Consider the following 21,516-nt stretch of genomic DNA (forward strand, 5'->3'; position numbering starts at 1 on the left):
TTGAAGCACCATCACATTTTTATTTACATATCATTCATTTACAAGTAGACATTGATGTATGATTTGAATTTTCTTGTTCTTCTTTATTCATTTTACAGAATAACGCAAAACTGCGCATTGCTGGTTTCGTCCATGGTACAGATGGACTTGGCAACCAAAATTTCCCTCCACCAAAAGGAAAGCCAATTGAACAGTCAGCAGCTGATTTTCTCATTGAGCAAGCAAAACTTCATCCAGGAAAAGTCACGGTTGTGGCACTAGGCCCACTCACAAATATTGCACTGGTTAGAGTTCCTGATCATTTGGCGTGGTCTCTAATATTGAATATTATCCATTATATTTTGAATTATGTTATCCGTTGGTGTAGGCTATCCAAGGAGATCCTGAATTTTCAAAGAACATTGGGCAGATTGTTCTTCTTGGTGGTGCTTTTTTAGTAAATGGGAATGTGAATCCCGCATCAGAAGCCAATGTAAGTTGCTTGAAATTTATGTATTCAGACTGTGATTTCCAACTCATAAACTCAAAATGTACATTGCTCAGTGAGCTGTTCTACATGCAAGCCTACCAAACCCACAAATGAGGTGCCTTTTGTATAGCTCAATTTTTTTGCTGCCCTACTTAGTAAGAGCCGGAGATAGAGAGTGTGGGTGCCTTTGTCCTCAGAATTTTAGAGATCCTTTTCTGATAACTTGATCTCTTCTTAAACTTATTGTTAAATTACCGATTGTCCTAAAAGTTTAAGCTATTGGGATATGAACCACATACTTATAATACTTATCGACTATAAAGAAGCCTGGGAAACAAAGTATATGGAGCAATCTGTATAATTTTTCCTTGAGCAGATCTTTGATGTCTTTCACTGGTCCATTTTCACTTTCCCCAACATGCTCCCTGCCCTGTGGTGGTTTCCAACTCTCTCCCCCCTCTCCCTCTCTAACCCTTAAATTTGATGACCAGATTTTTGGCGATCCAGATGCTGCAGATATTGTATTCACAAGTGGAGCAGATGTAGTGGCTGTGGGCATAAATGTTACTCATCAAGTTGTCTTCACAGGTACTTTTTGGCAAATTGGTATTATGCACTGTTAATCATATTTTATTGTAAGAATTAAGGAATCTTCCATCTTTTTTCTTGTAAGATGTTACCCTCTATATTTAAAAAATATACCCATGACCTTTTTATCCAGGTTATATGTTTGTTCTGCACAAATTATAACAATGTTGTAGCTTTGTACGTAGAGTTGCCAATCAGAATATGAAATGAAAACTTAAAATTGTAATTTGATGATATTTGTTTTCCTCTTTCGCTTTGATCTTTTGTTTTTGTCATTTGGATTTGCTTTGAATTTGATTCATCAATTTTGATACATTATAGATGCTGATAGAGAGAAGCTGTCAAGGTCAGATGGAAAATTTGCTCAGTACTTGTGCAAAATCTTAGACGTGTATTTTTCATATCACCACGATGCATACAACATAAAAGGTTGGTTTATTTTTTAAAGAGTTGATGAAACTGAGTGAGTTGATAGGTAATTGTTTAATTTACTGATGCCAGTTTTTGTCTTGATGTAGGAGTTTATCTTCATGATCCGGCAACCATTCTTGCAGCTGTTGATCCTTCACTTATGACTTACACAGAGGGTGTGGTTAGAGTCCAGACAAGTGGCATCACTAAGGGACTAACAATATTATACAACAAACAGAAGAGGTAGGACTTTGGACACCTAAAATCAGCAGATGCAGCTGCTTGATTTTTGGTTCTGTATATCCTTTGCAGATGACATTGTCTGAATTGAGTTAGTTTTTTTTTAATATTTGTGTTGCATTAGGATCCCATTCCTGTATCAGATAATGGGGTTCTGACCATAATAATGATTTTTATGATTAAAACAGTGTAGAGTTAAATAGCGTTTCTCAGTATCCCTGAAATTTTTGTATAGAAAAACTAACTTTAAAAAAATGGTTAGTCATTAAAAAGAAAAAAAGAAAAGGAGAGAAAGCTATTGTGCTCCGACTGACTCATAATACTTTCTTTGCAATGAACCAGGTTTGGTGAAGTCACTGAATGGACTGATAAACCCACAGTGAAGGTTGCAGTCACTGCTGATGCTCCCGCTCTAGTCAAATTGGTCATGGAACGCCTTATGGACTCCTGAAGTTGTGGTTAGAATTAGCGGTTCTCAAAGATGTTCATAGCTGTTGTGATGCAAATACTAGCCTCTGATTTCAATTCAGATATATCCCACATAACAATGGTCGAGCACTTGATGTTTTTCTGTTATTGTACTTCGTATAGGGGAATCTGATTTGGTCACTGCCTCAGTCTTGATGCTGTATGGTACTATAAAAAATAACAAGATTGTAATTTTCTTTTTCTTGAATAAATAAACTCCTGGTGTAACTAGTAACTACTATTGAAAACCAATAAGTATTTTCTGGGAAAGCTGAAATGATCCAAAACTGCAAAAAGATAATAATGTTGTACCAAGATGAAAGGAGGCTGTCTTTAAGTGGTTTTGATATACCGTGGATGAGGTTTTAGGTGAAAATTTTGTGTTTTAGCCATTTATGTTATTTGCATTATTATGATAAACATGAAAAAGATATTGCATTACCTTTATTTTTGCGTCTTTTAAATTATTTAATAGGATCATTTCTATATATTTGTTACGTGCAAATATACACAAGAAAAAACATACGTATGCAGAAGCATAGATGCAGACAGCCACATGTATGGGTAGCTATCAACCGATGAGTCTTTTTTTTGGTTGTGTGTCAATGTGTAGCCATTTTGATGTATATTTTTTTTTATATGTTCACTCTTTTGAGTCTTTTCTACTCATCTACAATTTTCACCCATCTTTAAAATTCAATTTTAATTTTAAACTAACTTGTAGTCTCATACATATGCATGGATATACTTAAAGATATACAATAAGATGCATAATATAATTTTTATGTATATAATTTAAATACTATTGATAGTCATTTTTATATTTTGTTAACTCTTTAAAAAATTTTGTAAGGATATTATGAGGTATAAAATGTAAATTATCCATGTTTATTTATTTATTTATTATTGTGAAGCATTTTTTTTTTTTTTTACAAATTCATTTATTCTAAACTATTTGGTTTCTGCACTTAATAACTCATTTGGATGAATATTTATGATATGGTCCCACATTTGCTTCTAAAATTTAGAAATAAAACTCTTTAATAATAAATAATTTATGATACATGCCGCAAAATTGAAACTCTAATTTGGAATTCTAATTTGAGTTTATCTCAGTTTTACTTATTATTATATATATAGATATATAGATGAGGCACATAACATTCCCTTAAGAACGTTCCTACTCCAAAATGATAACTAGTAAAGTGAAGTTCTTCTTTATCAAATTTTGAGCATTTGTGTTCAACAAAACAAACCACTTGGGTGTTGACTAGTTTGGCCTTTGAGGCATCCTGATTTGTTTAGATTATACAAATCTTCAACTTTTTATCACAATCTTGACCACCCGCAAGTTTATTAATATCTTTCACAATTTAGCTAGTAAGACAATTTACGTTACCCATGAGTCGATCAAGGCAAGTATATAATATGGAGAACATCCCTGGCATCCTTTAAGCATGCATTGTTGCCAAAATAATCTAACACAACCTTTTGATGTCCAAAGAAAAACTCAATATTTTGTAAATTTGGACTTGGAATGTCAAATCATAGACAACTTTTGAGCCCTGAAAGCTAGCAATAAATTTAATAATAATTAATTGCCAAAAGAGAATACTCAGAAGCTAAAAAGCCAAAGCCAACACAACTTAATAGTTACATCCAGTCCCACAAGTATCATCACCTACGAGTACTACCCATGATTTTGAAGCCTGCATTGCATTCTCTGCTTTTTCTCTCATTTGCGTGCGGGTGTTTTCATTTAAGTCCTTACGCAGAACTTTTTCATTCAAAGAGAGACACAGAAGTTGCTCTTGCTCTTCTACTTAGACATTTATACTGGTTTCTCTCACCCATGAACGTTACTTTCACTATGCTCTTTTATGTTATATACATATGGAGTATGGACATGTAGGTGTGATCATAAAGTGGACTAACAAACTTTGTACCACCATATGAAGATACTGTCGGTTATGTTAGTTTTGTATTTACAGACTTTTGGCTTATAGATATATAAAAATTCGACACAAACAAATAAAAAGATATAATTAATATTGAGTAGTTATACATTCAGTTTGTTTATTTTAATATTGGGTAAAATACTATTTTGGTTCCCTAAATTTAACTAAAAGTTTTTTTTTTATTCCTAAATTTTAAAAAGTTCATATTTCATCCTTAAATTGTTGAAAATGTTTTATTTATGTCCTTAAATTTTACTAAAAGTTTGTTTTTCATTCTTAAACTATTGAAAAAGTTCTTTTTTCATCATTATTTTAGTCTTTATACTATTCAAACAACTCTTTACAAAGTTTAGGGATGAAAAAAAAAAAAACTTTTTAAAGTTTAGGAATGAAAAACAAACTTTTAATAAAGTTTAAGGACCAAAATAGTAATTTACCCAAACCCGGCCTGAAACTTTAACACGTGGATACCCAGATTCTATTACCCATTAAGTATTCATACCTGATTATTACACATATATTTATCCATGGATGCCAGACCCGATAAGAATACTATTTTTTTTCTTTTAAAAAAAAGTTGAAAACATGTTTTTCCATTGAAACCTTTTTTAAACTAAAAATCAATCTTTCTTAATGGATGTATGAAAAGTAGATTCTTTTCACCATGGAATGTGCATGCTTGCTTGACCATGAAATCAATGCTTAACTCCATGTCAAATGCGAGCAAGCATTCATAGTAAAGTTCTTAAAAGTTAAAAAAAAAAAAAAAAACTATTTTTAGCAATTCATTCACAAAAACATACTAACAACAATGGTGTTATTCTTAAAAATTTTGGCAAATGAGTTACAGTAAACTGCCATCTATAGTAGTCTACTATAGCTGAAAACTTATAAAAAATAATATTTTTATATTTCTTACTTCTTCATTTTTTAAATTAAAATAACATTTCTCTCTCTCCTTCACTATTTTATCTCTTTTGTTCTTTCTTTCTCCGGTTCTCTCCCTTTCTTCCTTTGTATTTTTTTTCTTCTCACCATTCCTTTCTCTTTCTTCCTCTCCCCTTTCTTCCTTGAGTAGTGTGATTAGTTAAATAGTGAAAACACACATTGGATATTAATGAGAAAAATGAGTGGTTAATTAATACATTATAGTTAGTGTGAGTATGGGAAGCGCGTTTGCGCTTTCCAAACGCATGTTTTGCGTTTCAACTGTTTTGTGCACTGTTCACGAACCCACAAATTTCACTTTTCAGCAATTTTTTCATTAAAAATGAGTCTTACGATACTATTCACACATTTAAAAATTAATTTTGCTACAGTGTTTTCAGTTTTCAGCTATATCCAAATGGACCCTTAAGCTCATATTCATAGGATTTAAACCTTTGAGTTAAGTGTTGTCTCCAAAATTTTTAGATTTAAGTTGAACTCCAAGTTTTTTTTTTTTTTAACTGGAACAAAATAAAAAATTGTTTGCGATGTTGTTTAACATTTACGCCTTGATTTAAAATATTTTCTGTTAAATATTTAAAAATGAAAACAAATTTAAATTGTGAGTCAATAAGAAATGAAAAGTAGAAGCACAAAACTAAGGTTATGTTTGGTAATAGTTTTTGTTTTCTATTTTCAAAAACTTGTTTTTGGAAATATAAAGAAAAAACAATTTTCTTATATTTTTGAAATCAAAAACATGTTAGGTTAGTTAAAATTAAATATAAAAAAAAATAGTTTTTTGAAGAAAAAAATAGAAAATACTAAAATATGTCGTTACTAGAATTTGAACTTTAATGTTAACTCATTAAATAAGATAAATTTATTAAATTAAATGCGTGTTTTCATTGACTTTTGAAAACTAGAAACTAAAAATAGTCTTTTGCATATTTTTAGTTTCCTTTACAAATTGAGTTTTGAGAACAATTTTTACTTTCTGTCTATTTTGAGTTGCCAAACAAATTTTTTAATCTCAAAAATAATTTTTTTTTTAAAAAATAAAAAATAAAAGGAAAAATCAATTACCAAATATACACGGTGAAAAAAACTGACACGTTGTTTTCTCATGTTTTCGGAATACACGTTATGAACACGTTGAATCCACAACCCATCTTCATTCGGCAAGTGATGGGTCCTACTTGTCCTAATAATTGCGCCTTTTCTTTCTTTCGGCCAGTGGTGGTGGGTTGAAATTTTAGCACATTAATTTACATGCTCTTAGCTTTTTTGCGTAAGTGGCCATTTGTTCGAGGTGTGAAAAAGTAAGAAAATAAAAAATAGTAAGACAATAAAAAATTGAAAGAATAGAAAATATTTAATTTTTTTTTGTTTAGTTGAGAGTGGAAAAATAGAATGATAAAAAAATAAGTTTGAATAAATTTATTTATATACCATTTTTAAAGAATGATGCTCAATTAAAACAAAAATTGACAAATAATCACAAAAAAAGGGTAATCACCCCAAATTTATTAAAAAAAAAAAATTATGTCCCAAAATAAAAATCAAGTCTTTTAAAAAAAAAAAAAAACTATCACACCCAAGCCTAGAAAATCAAAAGGAAAAAAAAAGAACAGGAAAAAAAAAGGGAAGAGGCAAGTTACTGCTCATCAGAAAAAAAAAAAAAAAGGGAACGCCCAGGCCTAGAAAATCAAAAGAAAAAAAAAAGAATAAAGAAGAAGAAGAAGAGAAGAGGCAACGTTGCCCTGAAAAAAGAAAAAAGAAGCAACGTTAATTACTGCCTGGGGAGAAGAAAAAATAAATAAATAAAGGCACGTGCACATAACATTTTTGTCCATCAAGAAAATTCATCCTTACTCAATTTTCTCCTCATTTTGAGGAGAAAACATTTTGGTGAGTTCGGAGAGAAAATACTTGGACCCTATTATTTATTTTCCTTCCTCTTCATCCAACCAAACACACTCCAAAAAAAAAAATTCTTCCTATTTTCTTTTCAAAGTTTTCCGTCTATCATATTTCACCTCCAAACAAACACACCTTTAATATTTGACCATTTAAAAGACTTGAATCACCTTCTAAAAAAATTAATAAAAAAATAAAAGACTTGGATCGGCACTCGAAACTACCCCCACTAAATGCATTAACTCTTGACTTTGCTTTTTTGGTTTCTTCTTTAACGTGTCCCATGGAATGAACTTAATTAGTGCTATATGCAAGTAATTTACTCCTCCGTTATGAAAATAGAAGAGAAGAAAGTGTAAATTCGTGGTAACAGTATAAAGTTTTGTTTACACTTTATTTAGCTTTTTTTAGAATTTATTTTTTTGGAATAAACAATCATACTTATTAAAACATACACAAAAATAATAATATTAATGTTTTAAATTGAGTTTATAATATATTATTTAACATTTAAAGCATGATCATCTAGGATTAATCCATTACATCCAATGCTCTAGCTAGCCTGTGAAACAACCAAAAGAGCAACCTTTTATTTTTATTTTATTATACATTCTCAAATCTAGTCATTACAACACGAAGGAATGAAGAATAGTAATGAGCTTCTTTCGGCAACTAAGTACTTGCTTTTGATAAAAAAAACAAAGGACTAGTTGTTTTCTCATGTTTTCGGAATACACGTTACGGACACGTTGAATCCACAACCCATCTTCTTTCGGCAAGTGATGGGTCCTACTTCTTCTAATAATTGTGCCTTTTCTTTCTTTCAGTTGCTCTAATAATTGTGCCTTTTCTTTCTTTCAGCCAGCGATGGGTCCTACTTCTTCTAATAATTGTGCCTTTTCTTTCTTTCGGCCAGTGGTGGTGGGTTGAAATTTAGCATAATTTACATGCTCTCAGCTTTTTAGCCTAAATATTTGACCTTTTAAAAGATTTGATCACCTTCTCAAAAAAATAAAAGACCTGGAACGGCACTCGAAACTACCCCGACTGAATGCATTTACTCTTGACTTGTTTTTTTTTTGGTTTTCTTCTTTAACGTGTCAAATGGGATGAACTTAATTACTGCTATATGCAAGTAATTTACTCCGTTATGAAAATAGAAGAAAAGAAAGTGTAAATTTGTGGTAACCAGTATAAGTTTTGTTTACACTCTATTTAGCTTTTTTAGAACTTCTTTACTTGTTTTAGAGGAAACTTTTTATTTTTTTGGATAAGTACGATAGTGGAATTTTTTTATGTTGCTTTTTGGCAAACTATAAAATTCTATTCATCTGATAAAAAAAAAAAAAAAAAAAGTTCTATTCATAATGCTTTTTTTTCTTTCTATTCAAACTCAATATGCCATCGTGATGTGTCACGCAAAAACACTTCAATACTGGAATCTATAAACTTTATAACTAATAATACACCCACTAATTAATTTAATATAAGCAATGTTTAAAGTAGCTGAAGAAAGGGTACAAAGTGAAGCACAGCTAATTATATGCACTTCAGAATTCAGATCCATGAAAGAGTTTTGTGCTGCCAGGAACAACAGAACTGAAAATACAGAAGTCTTCTAGAGAGAGAGAGAGATAACGTGCCCCTTTCATCCTCATTTCCGGTGAGTTTCAATGACATCCTGCAACTGGTTGCTTCTTTGTTCTTCTTATTTTATTATTTATGATTTAGATATGAATATATTGTTCCTCTTTTCATTGTTGGGTTCAGATCTTCCTTTCACATCCATTGCCGGTAATCTACTCTACATTACACCACTAAGGCATAAGAGAATGCATATGTGATTGAACTGGACCCTACACGTGGAGTGGTTGTGAGCAAAGGAAGAGGAAGTGTTGGCTAAAAAATCTTATTCTTGGTCTGTGCTAAAGGCATGACTATCTTGAAAAAGAAGTAAGATATGCATCTAATATGGTACTCAAGCACTCACAAAAAGGAAAGATAGTGACTTTCTAAGGTCAGCAGCTATGAGGATACCCTTTATTGGTTAAATGCATGTTGGACCACTTCAGAGACACGTGTATCATTCACAATACTCCTGATGTCCTTCTCAATGTCCAGGGGCTGTTTCCCAAGCAATGGCAAAGTCATCTACCCACAGGCCCCAGTGCCACGTTGGCACAATCTCTATCCTCTAGTCAATAGATTATATCACAGCTGTGAAAAGGTCCAAAATAAGGAAGTGATGACTTGACACCTGTCCTTGTACTCAACCATGTTCCTCAAATTATAAGATGAACATGCAGTCGTATTTTAGGGTAAGAACCCAACTAGATATTTGGAGAAGAGAGTAGAAACTTGATAAGATAGGAAGGTAGAAAACAAGACATCTTTTTAAAGAAGAACACCCTTATTGTACAAGAGTGACCTCTTTTCCTCACATAATACAAATCTGAGTAAAGCAAGAACATTCCATTCTTGCTCAAGTCGTGATTTTTCATCCCTTTTCTAGAGTTTTCCACGTACATCTTGTGTCTCTTTTTACATTCTTATTATCATTTCTTCTTCTCTAACGTTTGTCATGTCAAAGCTAGAATCTTTGTCACTTGGAAGCTTTTTCATGTAGATGTATAGTTAGATGACTTATTTTATTCCTCTATATAAACTCAAAACTAACTTGCACGTACATCTACCGATTGAGGTCTGGTTCTTTTCTTTCTCTTATTCTTCCCAACGTTCACTGCATCTACCTATCTGCAAGCTATTTAAGTAAGTTCTCTTTGCCTCTTTGATTTTTTTTGTTCATAAATTGTATTCGCTTATTTTCTTAATTTTGTCTCTTTCTTTCAGTTATGGGCCTCATGGCAGATAAAAGTGTCCAATGGTAACTTTAACTTTGTTTTTGTTAAAGTTAATGTATTTTTGTCAAAATGAAAACTTTAAAGTTAAAGTATTTTTCTTTCAGTTATGGGCCAAAGGAAAGTTGTAACAGTAATTTTGATATTATAACGTAAATTTAGTTTCAAGAGGGCAGTAGAGAGTGGGAGAGAGAGAAATAACAAAACTCTTCTAGAGTGAGAGAGAGAGAGAGAGAGAGAGAGAGATCGTGCTGGTAATTTATGTAATTTGTTGTTATTATTTATTTCATTTATGATTAATTAAGATATGAATATATTGTTCTTCTTTTCATTGTTGGGTTCAGATCTTCCTTTCACATCCATTGCTGGTAATCTACTGATTGAGGTCTAGTTCATTTTGTTTCTCTAATTCTTCCCAACGTTCACTGCATCTACCTATCTGCAAGCTATTTTAGTAAGTTCCCTTTGCCTCTTTGACATGTCTCTGTGCTATTTACTTATTTTCTTTTCTTTTCTTTTTTGGTTGAGGAAAAAATAGTTTATTAACACAACCAAAGGAGATAGCATGGAATATTATTGCATTTATCAGGTTCAAAGTTCAAACCACAGCCAAAACAGAAAATTGAAAAGTGAAATTAACAACACAAATTTTACAAGTTTTAAAACAAGTACAATACAAATGAACACTCATTTGAAGGAATCTTTTCTCAGTCGCACAACCCTATCTTTAGATTGGTAGTGAGAGCCGAGAGAGGAGTGAAGTATTTATGGGTGGGTTTGGAAAAATTCTTCCATTTGAAAGATTCGAATTCCTCCAAGAGTATCACAAGTTCATTACTTGTTTGCCAACAATTATCAAGTTCCAGAAGAGGTGGGGTGGGACAAAAATCGTTACTATTTTTTTTTTTTCCAATAATTATCAATTTCAAATGATGTTATTTTTTCTTGTTTATTTTAAATCTATTAAATAGATTATACTACATGGAAATCACTAATAATTCAAATTATAGACAAATATCTACCAAATTAATTATAGTTGGAACTCTTCTAAAATTTTCAACATAGGTACGAGTATAACCTTTAGGATCCAAAAATGATAGGCACGTAACATCCTAGCCTCAATGACTACGGCAGTCGCTAAGTTCTGATGTCCAATTGTCCACATTCAAGCCTGGAACCCTATATGTTTATGTTGTATTTGCAATGTAAACACTCAAAAAAGTAGCAAATGTGTACATTTGTAAAAAGTGTACAATATTTACCATATTTTGTAAATATATATAACATTTACTACTTTTTGTATGTTTACAATATAAATTTACATTATACTATACTTTTGTACAATGTAAAAAAAGAAAATTTCAGTAAAGTTTCACACTCGTTAGCCATTATAGAGAGAGAGAATGAAGGAAATTAAAAGACATGATCGACCATTGGAAACTTCCGTTCTCACATGACTAATTTTAGGGAAAAAACCGGTTAAGTCAAATGCATATATATAATGTAATTTACCGCTGTTATTTAATTAATTCAAAGAGTCAAACCAGTCAAGCCATCAAATTTGAATGCAACTTCATTCCCCAATGCACGTACCTATACAACCACTTCAGACAGGTTTTTCTTAGTAGACTTTGAAAATTCTTTCCGCTACGATTTTAGGCTTTCAGCCAAGAATCGTACTTCACAAACGTGTGGATTTCATGAAAGAAGGGCCAATTAAAAGGAGTGGACGATAAGGAAACACATCCTCACTTCATTGCAGTCACATATTAAGAATGGTATACATGTGACTTCCACGGTTGTTTGATTCATTGTAAAGAATCAGTACTAGTTCAGCCATCAGAATTGAATTGCATCTTCAATTTCTTTCATGCCCATCACTGTCAGACAATAAATTGAGTCACTTCTTTTTCTTTTTCTTTTTTGTTTGAGAGATAAATTGAGTCACTTAAATCAAATGTTGTATTAGCAATAAGTGTTATAAAAAAAAAGCATTTTGTTTACTTCTGACTCCAAACTATTGCAGTGGGTTTACAAATTTAAAATTGAAAAATATTACATACATAACATTTTCACTAAAAATTTTAAGTGATAAATTGTTATTAGTTTTAATTTAAACATATTATTAATGTCATTTTTTTATTCAATAATAATAATTTGTCACTTAAAATTTGTTGTAAAATTGTTATGGAAATATTGTGTATATAACATTTCTATTAACAATACACGTACTAACGTAAAAACATTAAATTGAAATGAGTAAGGGGATATAAAATACGTTAAAATTGCTACGCTATTACTTCTCTTCTTCAATCCTACTACCTCTTCAATTTTTATTGGCATCCGTTGGCGCTGCATCTACCTGTTTGCAAAAACTAATACAGTAAGTGCACTCTAACATGTCCTTCATTCTATTGATTTTATATTTCTTGGCTAAATAAATAGTTTATTAAAACAACAATTAAAATAAGATGAAAAAATTAATGAATTTAATGTCAAACAATATCCAGAAGATAGACAGAATATGGAGCTATAACGTTTAAAGCATGATCATCTAGGATTAATCCATTAGATCCAATTCTCTAGCTAGCCTGTGAAACAACTAAAAGAGCAACCTTTTATTTTATATTTTATTATACATTCTCAAATCTAGTCATTAAAACATGAAGGAATGAAGAATAGTAACAATTGTTGAGCTTCTTGAGAACTGATGCAGAGACTAGGCAATTATAATAACTATGTACTATCATATCATCCAGTGAATATAATATTTGATAAATTGTTTTAATTTTTTGAGTTAGTTTTATTATCCAAAATTGAATCCCATGGAGTTTACACTCAATACCTTCATAGAGATAAGGCTTTAAATAACTTGGCTATTTATGAATAAGTCAGACTCAGTATAAAAAGAACCCATATATTTCTGTGATTGATTATGTAGAAAAAATGAAGGTATTGAGTGTAAACACCATACATAGGAAAGTTGTAGCTTTAACTTCAACTTTGTTTATAAAAAATACTTTAACATGATAATAGATTGGTGAAGGTAAATTTAGTTTTAAGGGGGCAGTAGAGAGAGAGAGAGAAGGGGCCCTCTCATCCTGTGACTAGTTGCTTCTTCGTTTCTAATTTATGTAATTTTTAATTTTTATTATTTTTTTTTTCCATTTTTTGATTTTAATATGAATATATTGTTCCTCTTTTCATTGTTGGGTTCAGCTCTTCCTTTCACACCCATTATTGCTGGTAATCTACTGATCGAGGACTGGTTCTTTTCCTCTTTCTCTTATTCTTCCCAACGTTGATTGCATCTACCTATCTGCAAAGCTATTTTAGTAAGTTCTCTTTGCCTCCTTGACATGTCTCTGTGCTATTGATTTTTTTTTTATTAATTTTTTTGCATTTATCAGGTTCAAACCACAGCCAAAACAGAAAAATTAAAAAGTGAAATTAACAACCCAAATTTTAGAAGTTTCAAAACAAGGACAATACAAATGAACACTCATTTGAAGGAATCTTTTCTCAGTCACACAACCCAATCTTTAGCTTGGTAGGTGAAAGTCAAGAGAGGAGTGAAGTATTATGGGTGGGTTTGGAAAAATTCTTCCATGTGAAGATTCGAATTTCTCTTAGAGTATCACAAGTTCATTATTATCAATTGTTATTTTTTTCCAACAATTATCAATTTCAAATCATGTTATTTTTTTGTTTATTTTAAATCTAGTAAATAGATTATACGTGGAAATAAAATCTAATAATTCAAATTATAGACAAATATCTACCAAATTAATTATAGTTGGAACTCTTCTAAAATTTTCAACATAGGAAGGAATATAACCTATAGAATCCAAAAATGATAGGCATGTAACATGCTAGGTTGTCTACATTTAAGCCTGGAACCCCATATGTTTAGGTTGTATTTGCAATGTAAACACTCAAAAAAGAAGCAAATGTACATTTGCAAAAAGTGTATAATATTTACCATATTTTGTAAATGCGTAAACATTTACCACTTTTTGTGTGTCTACAATATAAATTTACATTGTACTGTACTACCATACAATGTAAAAGAAGAAAATTTTAGTGAAGTTTCACACTTATTACTCGTTAGCCATTATAGAGAGAGAGAATGAAAGAAATTAAAAGACATGGATCAACCAATGGAAACTTCCATTTTCACATTAATAATTCTACATAAAACACTAGTTAAGTCAAATACATATATATAATGTAATTTACAGCTGTTATTTAAATAATTTAAAGAGTCAAACCAGTCAAGCCATCAAATTTGAACGCAACTTATATATATATATATAGAGATAGGTTCAAGTTACACCTGGTGTAACTATAAATAGTTACACATTTTTTAAACCATTGGATTTAAGCAAATCCAACAGTTAAAAAAAAGATTATAATTATTACAAATATTCTAATTAAAATATAATTAATTACTCTAATTTATTACTTTCTAAATCTATCTCTAAACTTAAAAAAAAAAAAAAAAAAAAAAAAAAAATTGACATCTGACTCTCTCATTTACGTTTCTCTCCGTTTCTCTCTCTCTCTCTCTCTCTCTCTCTCTCTCTCTCTCTCTCTCTCTCTCGTCTAATTGTTGTCTTTATTCCTTTCTCTTTTTTCAAAGAAAAAGGATTCTGCTAGAGTGGTATGAGCGGCTTGAGTTTATCATTTTTGTTGATGATTGGAGAGCAATGATATTATAATCATACTGTACTCACAATAGGTTGGTCGTTGGTACAAAAATTCAACCAAGGGACCCAATGAATCAGAAGTTCCAATGAACAGAAATAAAGGTGACCTTGCCACTCTTTTTACATTTGCAAAGTGCAAGACCAATTAACAGTTCCCTTATTGCCTTATGATTGCATTGTTCTGATGATCATTGGATTACAGGCATTATGCCAATGGATTTACAGCACAGTGGTCTGTGACGTGCCTCTATTTATCTCTTTAATCATACCATTTCGATATACAATTTAAAGCCAATTTTGTCTTCAATGAACTCACATTGTACTCAGGCTTTTTAGAGCCAGAAGATTTTCCAATTGACTAATTCCTAGAACCATGTAGAGGTATATAACCAAATGGACATTCACTGTAACGATTGGATCCACTAGATGATCCCTCAACACTAGGATAGGAGCGGGATTGGGTCACCGGAGAAAGAGCTTGTATTCCAGGCCAATATTGTGAGTACTCTTCAGGGTATTACTCTCAGTTTAAGCTTCCCCTACTCTGCAAATACTTCGAGGGACTAAGTGATATACCAGGATTCACCAGAAAAGGAAAAAGGGGGAAAAAAAGAAAAAAAGCTTTACACACTAGTTAAGTCAGATTAAATCAAACAAAGGCCTCTCTTGCAGATATTGGCTTTTTAGTGCCCTATATGGGTCAAATAATGTGTAATAGAAAACCATTTGGATTCACATGTAGTTAAAACCAGGCACTGCCTTCTCTTGTGCTGCCATATCGTTGCTCACCACTACGTGCATTAAAGGCTCGAGTTTCTGATTCAGAACTTGAATATTCATCCTTAAGCTTTGGCATTTCTCTAGAATTGTATGGTCCACTGTACGCATCAAGATCTGAGCTGTCACTGACAAGTGCCATCCTCAAAGAGAGAGAGAGAGAGAGTTAGAATGCAAACTTTTTTTTTTTTGAGTTTAGAGATAGGTTTAGAAGGTAATAAATGAGAATAATTAATTATATTCTAATTAGAATATTTATAATAATTATTATCTTTTTTTAACTGTTGGATATACTTAAATCTAATGGTTTAAAAAATGTGTAACTCTACCAGGTGTAACTTGAACCTATCTATCAACACCTAAAAAAAAGTTAAAAGTAAAGGTTTCTCTGCTGCTTGAGAGTGTTGAGCCTAAGCTCTGACTTTTTTGCACTGTAGAATAGATTGTCCCTTCTTGTGAAGGTGCTGTTAGGTTCCTTGGAGTTCCACGTGTACTCCAAGGCTAGTTGGGTTTTGTCGTGGGGTTTGGGAAACAGTTTGTGAGAGAGGTGAGTTTGATAACAAAGTCCATGGAGGATTTGGCACAATCTTGGAAGCGCCTTTCTCTATCAGAAAAGGAAGGACCGGGTTGTTGTCTTACGAATGAAGAGAGTATCAAACAATTCTCCATTGCAGCAAGATTCACAACGAAGAGAGCTATCAATGTTGACTCAATAGCAAGGACGTTCACTCCCTTGTGGCGTGCAACGAAAGGTTTCAAGATTCAAAAGATTGGAGACCATGAAATCCTTTTTTCTTTCGATACTAAGGAGGAGGTTGACAGAATCCTCAGTAGTGCACCATGGAGCTTTGACAAGCATTTGGTCGCCATGCAACGTTATGATCATGATTCACCATTGGAGGATCTCAAATTTGAGAGAACCAACTTCTGGGTGCAAGTCCATGGATTACCTTTGAAGTATATGACTATTGCAGCAGCGGAAAAAATATGTGGAGTGGTGGGGGAGGTTATCACCCAATCGGAGCAGAAACTTTACGACGGAGGCAACTTTATCCGGGTAAAAGTTGCAGTGGATATAAATCAGCCACTGTGTCGAGGTCGCCTAGTTTCCTTGAACGATGAAAAGCAAGTATGGATTTCTTTTAAGTATGAGAGATTACCCAATCTCTGCTATTGGTGTGGTCGCCTCACACACGATGATCGGGACTGTGAGCTTTGGATTGAAAGTGAAGGGACCCTGAAGAGTGAGCAACAAGAATTCGGACCTGGTTTGCGAGCACAGCCATTTGTGGCTTCAAAAAGACACACAATCTCTGTACCGGGCTACTATCACTACAACAAAATGTATTTTTAGTGACGAAAATTAGTGAGGAAATATTTTTCGTTGCTAAAAATACAGCTTTAGTGACGAAATATGAATTTCGTCACTAAACGTGAAAAAAATTATTACATTTAGCGACGAAAAATAAATTTCGTCGCTATTGTAAACTAAAAAATAGGCGCCAGTGGAGGGAAATTTTGGCGCAATTTTAATTAAGCTATAGTGACGAAATATTTCGTCACTAAAAGTTGAAATTTTTAGTGACGAAATATTTCGTCACTGTAGGTATAATATGGCCAAAAGGGGATAAGGAATCCTATACACTATTGAGAGTGTTGATCACTGTTTCAGAATCACCCTCAAGAATAAATGAGAAATAACCAATTTCAAGGGCAAAGGAGATAGCTCGTGCTACTACCAAGGCTTCTACCACATCTGAGGAATAAGGTAGAGAAATCTGCTGAGAGAGGGCAGCTAAGACTTGTCCTTGGTTGTTGCAAATCACCACTCCCAGACATGCCTTCCTAATATCCCTGAAAGTAGCACCATCAAAATTTACCTTGAGAGAGTTAGCTGGGGGAGGAGACCGCCTAACCCGTGGGGGTGCAGGGGCTAAAAACTGAGATGAGGGAGTGATATTTTCTTGGCGAAAGACTTGGAGAGCTTCTTAAGCATTTGGAGCAACCTGTGTGATGGGGTAGTTACTGCTGGTTGTCCTAATCTGATTTTAGCTAAACCAAATCGTCCATATGAGTTTCACCAATAACTCCAGATTTTTTCCTTTACCATGGGCATAGAGTAACAATTCTGTGATGGATGAAAACCAGTGTGTACGATGGAAAGCAAGCTTCGAATATGTATCCCACACTCTCGAGATTTTTGGGCAATCCTAAACGGCATGCAGTACCATTTCAGGGGATGAGTGGCAGTGATCACAGGCATCATCCACCAAAATTTGAAACCTCCTCAAATTATTCTTTACTGGCAGCACATCTCTACAAGACCTCTAGACAAAGTTTTTAACTTTGTTAGGGACAGGCAATCCCTAAATAAGCTTCCAAACTCCAACATCTTTTCAGAATCACGGGAGCAATATTGACCGAATTTCTTTTGCAAAAAATCTATTACCCTGTCTTCACTGAGTATGTGCTCGATGGTGTGAAGGGCCAGACTCGTTTATCCTCAACATAGGAACAACATAAGGGAATACTCATTATCAACTCAACCTCATAAGGATTAAACATGTCTTGCAGGAGATTAACATCCCACTATCTTGTGATCGAATCAATGAGATTGGTAACTTTAGCATCTTCAAAACCTGCAACTAATGGAGATAAAATTTTTGGATGATCATAGGACGGTAACCATGAATCCAGCCACACTCCAATGGAATCCCTACAACCCACTCTCCATTTCACACCTTTTAAGAGAACATCACAACCTTTTAAGATAATGTGCTATGCTTATGAACCTGAATTGGAATCAGAAGCTTCCATAATAGAGCTACTAGGGAAAAACTTGGATTTAAAAACCCGACAAAAGAGTGAGTCTTTGATGACAATTCATACTTGACCTTTGAGTACCTTTTAACTTAAAATTAAATTTTAGGTTTCTAAAAATATAAAAATAAAAGCAGTATAGCTCATAGTAGTTAAATACTATAATATTTCTTTTGAGTTGTCTACTTTGAAAACCCCTTACAAGACTTTTTCTTAGTAAATGACTAAGGCTGTGTTTGTTTCAACTTCAAACTACTTCCGGAAATCAATTTCCGTAAAATGTGGGTGTTTGGCTGCTTAGGAAAATTGGGTCAACGGAAAAGAATTTCCCCTTTGACCGAAAATAAGCCCTCCCCTGGTGGAAATGCATTTCACCTTCTATTTTACCTTCAAATGGCATTTTCCGGAAAATTGAGAAACGAAGAGCACAACAACAACAACAACACACACCACAGGAGCCAAGAACGCAAAAAAAAAAAGGAAACCAACGTAGTCCGATCCACCAAAAAAAAAAGAGAAACCCAGAAAAACGGACCGATCCACCAAAGAAAAAGAGAAACCCAGAACAAACAGACCGATCCACGCAGTCCGTTCACGAGCCTTCAACTTCGCCGGCGCCAGGAATCGACAAACCCACGAACCACGCCATCGCACCTCGAGCTCCGATCGCAGCACCTCGAGCTCCGGTCTCGCACCGCGCTGATCGCGCCATCGCGCCATCGCCATCGCACCTCGATCGCGCCATCGCACCTCGTCGTCGACCCAGACCCATCGCCTCCTTCATCGCGCCATCGCTCCAACGCCGCTCGACCCAGACCCAGACCCTCGATCGCGCCATCGCACCTGGAGCTCTCTCTTCCTCGATCTCTCAGTTTTTTTTTTTTTTATTTTTTTTTTTTTTAATTTGATTGTTGTTATTGTTTTTTTTGGATGAACTGATTGTTGTTGTTGGTGTTGTTGTTGCTGGAATTTGGAATTTGCTGTTGTTGTTGTTGTTGTCGTCGTTGTTGTGTTGTTGCCGAAATTTGCTGCCGGAAAATAGCATTTTCCTAATATAACCAAACACATAAAAATATTTTCCACAACAATTTTCATAATACACCCAAACACTTAAAAATATTTTCCTTTTCTGAAAAATAACATTTCCGAAAAATATGTATTTTCTGAAAAACGTTTTACACGAAACAAACACAGCCTAAGAGGAAAAGAAAAGAAAATTTATACGAAGCGCCTAGTCTACGGTCTATCCGAAGTTTCTTTACTATTACAGTGTTCCACATCACTCATTTTTCCCTCTCTCTCTCTATATAAAGGAGCTTCCGAACCATCCTTTCCCTCTGTCTCTCACACACCAATATACAAAACCTCAAAATATAAAACAACAATGGCGAAACACCAAACTGTAGCAGATGAAGAAGAAGCCCCAATCCACGGTGATGTTCTAGAGGCTATTCTCACGCACGTGCCGCTCATCGACCTCGTCCGGGCTTGCCACGTGTCCACCTCGTGGAAAGGCGCTGTGTTTTCCTCTCTTCGCCACCTGAACCCGGTCAAGCCCTGGCTCATCGTCCACGCCCAGTCGACCCGGTATCCGTACACGACGACCTCGCACGCTTACGATCCTCGCTCGCACGTGTGGGTCGACATCGAGCAGCTTCGATCAACTACGTCTCGACCCTCCGATCGTCGCGCTCGAATTTGCTCTACATGCAGAGCCCGTTCCGGTTCGTCTTCTCGTCCGACCCGCTCCAGCTGACGTGACACAAGGCGGTAGCCCCGCTGGTATGGCGACCCGACCCGATCGTGGCGCTGGTGGGCGAGCGCGTGGTGATTGCGGGAGGCGCGTGTGATTTCGGGGACGACCCGCTCGCGGTGGAGACTTACGACTTGACGACGCGCGCGTGGGACACGTGCGACGACATGCCCGCGATTCTGAAAGATTCCTGTGCCTCCACCTGGCTTTCGGTGGCTGTGGACAAGTCAAAAATGTACGTGATGGAGAAATGTTCCGGTGCGACGCACTCGTTCGATCCTATCACTAAGACCTGGCAAGGACCTTACGATCTCCGACCTGATCAAAACGTTTTCTCTTCAATAATCGGATGTTCATGGTGGGTTTGGTCGGAGAGGCTGAGAATGTCAAAAGCGTAAAAATGTGGGAAGTGAAGGGCGAAATGTTGGATATGAAAATTGAAATCAGTGAGATGCCGAAATAGCTGGTGGCGAAACTGAAAGGGCAGAGTCCACGCGTGACGTCGATTGCGATGAACTCGATGGGCAATTTCGTCTTTTTGCACAACCCTTCGGACCCGGCGGAAGTGATCGTGCGCGAGGTGCAAAACGGTGCGTCGTTTTGCAGCTGGGGGAGTGTGGGGAATGCGGCGGTGGACGACGGGAGTAGGATCGTGAAGAATTTAGTGTACACGTGTGCCAAGGTTGGACTCGGAGAATTGCACCAGGCTTTGAGGTCTGGTGATCGGAGGTTCACTATTAAGGAGGAGATGGAGTGGAGATTTACAGAGGGGTACGTGGCAGCTGATAATTGGTTGGTTGAAGGAGTTCGCTCTCCTTGTTTTTTATGACTTTGGAGTGTTCACTGCCCGCATTTTGCAGTTTATTATGCCCGCTTTATTATTATTATTATTATTATTATATATATACATATTTACATTCGTTGTATATTAATATTAATATTTATATTGATTACTATATTGGCGAATAATTTTTTTTTACTTGTTATTTTTTTTTAGAAGGTATTTTACTTCTTGTTAAATTGATATTTGTAGTGCTTTTTATTTGTTAATGACAGTTGTAGATAGGCCTGTACACAGTGCGGTGCGGCCAGTTATGGGGGAATTTTGGTGCGGCCAGTTATGGGGGGAATTTTGCACCACAGCTGTAGGTTGCGGTTTGCCCCACTGCTTGACCGCACCTCACATATGAAGGATAAGAACCGGTCTACACCAGGTTTGGTTGACCATAGCGGGGCGGTGCGGTTAATTTGGTGCAAAAATAAAACAAACAAATTAAAAAAAAAAAAAAAAGAATCATCAAGCAACCCACATAGAAAAATCAAACAATCCAAATATTCAAAAAAAAAAAAAAAAAAAACAAACAAATAGAAAAACATGTTCAAAATCTTTAACAAAATTTTCAAACAAATTCTCCATCTTTCTAAAAAGCATTGCAAGGAGAAGCAAGTATATATTGAGCATTAAATTAAATTTTCATACCTGGAAGAAAGCATATAAGAAAGCCTTTGTCAAATTACAAGAATATTAAATTGAATCAAATGACAAGCTTACACTCTTTGAGCGTCTCAGTGTTTTCTGGCAACAAAATTTGGCAAGAAATGAACGCTAAAGAGTTGA

At 34.4% G+C, this 21,516-nt stretch overlaps 2 protein-coding genes, 2 long non-coding RNA genes and 1 pseudogene across 4 annotated transcripts; all 5 read left to right on the forward strand.

Annotated features, from left to right (window-relative positions):
- Positions 1–98: 98 nt before the first annotated feature.
- Positions 99–2,446, forward strand: LOC112011021 (probable uridine nucleosidase 2; the record flags this gene model as incomplete). Its single annotated transcript, XM_065769229.1, is given in 6 exon segments — positions 99–284; positions 368–472; positions 961–1,057; positions 1,379–1,486; positions 1,576–1,711; positions 2,051–2,446. Coding segments are annotated over 6 exon segments (741 nt in total), but the record flags the coding sequence as incomplete, so codon positions are not given.
- A 5,547-nt stretch (positions 2,447–7,993) lies between these two features.
- On the forward strand, positions 7,994–9,484 carry LOC136065693 (uncharacterized). Its single transcript, XR_010627290.1, has 2 exons — positions 7,994–8,644; positions 8,752–9,484. It is a non-coding gene; the product is annotated as an uncharacterized LOC136065693 (long non-coding RNA).
- A 457-nt stretch (positions 9,485–9,941) lies between these two features.
- On the forward strand, positions 9,942–13,174 carry LOC136065689 (uncharacterized). Its single transcript, XR_010627288.1, has 2 exons — positions 9,942–10,293; positions 13,059–13,174. It is a non-coding gene; the product is annotated as an uncharacterized LOC136065689 (long non-coding RNA).
- A 2,719-nt stretch (positions 13,175–15,893) lies between these two features.
- LOC112004301 (uncharacterized) lies at positions 15,894–16,679 on the forward strand. The gene has a single exon (XM_024036529.1). The coding sequence runs from the start codon at positions 15,894–15,896 to the stop codon at positions 16,677–16,679; it is 786 nt and encodes a 261-aa protein (XP_023892297.1).
- Positions 16,680–19,421: 2,742 nt separating this feature from the next.
- On the forward strand, positions 19,422–20,879 carry LOC112034470 (F-box/kelch-repeat protein At1g23390-like; annotated as a pseudogene).
- Positions 20,880–21,516: the final 637 nt, after the last annotated feature.

This window comes from Quercus suber, unplaced genomic scaffold (genome assembly GCF_002906115.3).
Source record: "Quercus suber isolate HL8 unplaced genomic scaffold, Cork oak 2.0 scaffold_1086, whole genome shotgun sequence".
In the NCBI taxonomy this organism is placed as follows: Eukaryota; Viridiplantae; Streptophyta; class Magnoliopsida; order Fagales; family Fagaceae; genus Quercus; species Quercus suber.